Source organism: Lactuca sativa, chromosome 9 (assembly GCF_002870075.4).
Source record: "Lactuca sativa cultivar Salinas chromosome 9, Lsat_Salinas_v11, whole genome shotgun sequence".
Lineage (NCBI taxonomy): Eukaryota > Viridiplantae > Streptophyta > Magnoliopsida > Asterales > Asteraceae > Lactuca > Lactuca sativa.
The window spans coordinates 69,037,620-69,040,323 of NC_056631.2; the positions used below are offsets into that span (position 1 = coordinate 69,037,620).

At 34.4% G+C, this 2,704-nt stretch overlaps 1 protein-coding gene across 1 annotated transcript; it reads left to right on the forward strand.

The window, feature by feature from the left end:
- The first annotated feature begins 411 nt into the window (after window positions 1–411).
- On the forward strand, window positions 412–1,173 carry LOC111901801 (uncharacterized). The gene has a single exon (XM_023897669.1). It carries the CDS (start codon window positions 412–414, stop codon window positions 1,171–1,173), a length of 762 nt encoding a protein of 253 aa, XP_023753437.1.
- Window positions 1,174–2,704: the final 1,531 nt, after the last annotated feature.

Here is a 2,704-nt window from a genome sequence, read left to right on the forward strand (position 1 = left end):
TTCGAAAATACCTAGGTATCCTTAGGGTTTTTTTATTTAATGTTCATAGTTATAGATTCAATAGAGAAAACGTAGATCCTTATTAGGTTTGCATGCATACTTAATAATTTAAGTTTATTTGTAATGTCTAAAACCCATCATTCATTCATTTCGTTTTTCATCATCATGTCTTCATCAATTCCTAATTGTTCTACATCCATTGATCATACTAGTCCTTATTTCATCGCTTCTTTAGATAATCCAAATTCTGCTCTTGGTACCTCTATTTTCAATGGTGTTGGTTTCAATACATGGAAGAGATCAATGATGATCTCCTTAGCTGCTAAGAACAAAATTTGATTTATCGATCGCCTAATCACGGAACCTTCTGATTCATATCCTTCATTTCCTAATTGGTTTCGAGTTAATTCCATGGTAATCAGTTGGAGATTAAACTCTCTACACAAGAACATCGCTGACAACGTTCTATTTCTTCAAACCGCTAGTGAAATCCGGACTGAACTTAATCATCGCTATGCTCAATCCAATGGGGCTTTACTTTACCAAATTCAACAACAGTTGTATTCAATTTCACAAGGATTTGAAGATTTTTCGACTTATTTCACCAAATTAAGTAAAATTTGTGATCAATTAGGGATCGTTCAAGGAATTTCTCCTTGTTCCTGTGCTTCTGCTACTGCAATCAATAAAGTCCTAGAAGATCAACGTCTCATTCAATTGTTAATGGGACTTAATGAATCTTATAAGATCATCCGTGGTCAAATACTAATGATTAAGCCATTACCAACAATCTCGACCGTGTATTCTCACATTATCCAGGAAGAAAGACAAAGAGGTATTACTACAACCTCTCCTCTCAATCCACATGCTACTGCTATGCATGTCTCTACCGATTCCTCGAATTCCAAGAAACAATTGTTTTGCAACCATTGTAAGAAGTCTGGTCATACGAAATCACAATGGTACAGACTCGTTGGATTCCCTACTAGTTTCAAGTTCACCAAAGTCAAGAAAAAAGAATCTAAACCTACAGTTCAAAATGTTACGACTATGACTGCTCCCGACATTTCACAAGAGCAATATGACATTTGCTTCAACTTCTTCGTACTAATTCCATTACTCATACTTCATCATTCAATCAAGTCAATTCATCTATCACTGGAGGTTCTATGAATGATGGAGGTAAATCTTTTTCTTTCAGCTCTTTTGTTGCAAATGCCTCTAAATCTTCTTCTTCATTGACTCCTCGTTATTCATGGATTATTGACATTGGAGCAACAAATCACATTTGTTCTAATAGCTCTATTTTTCTATCCATGACTAAACTTGTTCAGCCCTATTAAAATTAGTCTTCCTGATGGTCATTACATTGCTATAACTTTCATTACTGATGTAAAACTTCATGAAACCATCATTCTTCATGGTCTTTTTTACCTGCCCTCCTTCAAATGTGTAACATCCCAAAAATCATGACCAAAAATTTCTTTTTAAAACATTAATAAAGCCATAAGTATCCAATCATTTCAACCATAATTAAAGATAGATATATCAAATTAGAGTATCGTTTCAAAACATGTTCTAATTGTTGGATTAATGTATAAGTCCATAACTATATTTGGTATGTACTTGACCCGACCCGGCATGGTCCATTTGAGTTGCACTTCACCGACACAATTTATATGGATAATCTTTTGAGAATAGTATGTTTATGATTAATATTAATATATTATAAGTTCTAATATATTAATATGGAATCATATTATTTAATTAGTATTGATCAAGAATTAATTTATAATTAATTAAGTGATCAAAAGGAACTAATTAAATATGGACTCTTATATATATGGAATGGGCCAAGTTCATTTAGGTTGGGCTAAACTTTCATGGATAGTCCATGGAGTGTTTAACCCATGGATCCTAGGAAATGAAAGGTCATGGGTATTAGGGTTTTAACCCTAATCCTCTACACTATATAAAGATGTCCTTGGTTGGTGAAATTGGTACTAGTGTGGTACACTAAGAAGGGCTAGCCAATTTCACTAGAGAGAACCAAGTATCCATATTCTCTAAAGTCTTCCAAGGTGTCTTGGTAATTTGTGATTCCACTTGAGGTTTCCACACTATTGGGGCTAAGCTCTTAAAGCTTGAAGACATCAAGCTACATCAAAAGGTATGTCATCTAACTAGTACTTTGTAGATTAAGAACATCATAATATGCTAGTTAGGATTAAAGCCTTGGAAAGTTCTTATTTGCATGTATAATAGAGAAAACATAGATCCAAGGTTTATAGGGTTGCATGTACACCATAGGAGTGTTAGAATGCTCAAAACCCAACAGTGGTATCAGAGACTAGGCTTGTTTTCTTGTTATACTTGCAAAACTGCTTAAAAAATCGAATTTCTTGCTGTCTGATCATCAGACTCGACGAGTCCATCAGGAGACTCGGCGAGTCCATGCCTAAAAAGTGATGAAATCGATCCAACTCGCCGAGTTGGTTCATGCACTCGACGAGTTGGACCCCCAGACAGCATAAACTCAACTTTTTTGGCTGGAATTGGACTAGGAACATTACCCAAAGATGTTTTGGACTTATAAACTTGTTTTTGATGTGGTAATGTTCATGCTAATCCAATTTTAAAGATAATTGTCAATAGATTCATGTTTTGTATTAGTTTAAAGTGTTACTCTAATTACATGGAAAAG

Bases quoted from the DNA above. Each gene is read 5' to 3' on its own strand.
- LOC111901801 (XM_023897669.1), top strand. From the start codon at position 412: ATGGTAATCAGTTGGAGATTAAACTCTCTACACAAGAACATCGCTGAC.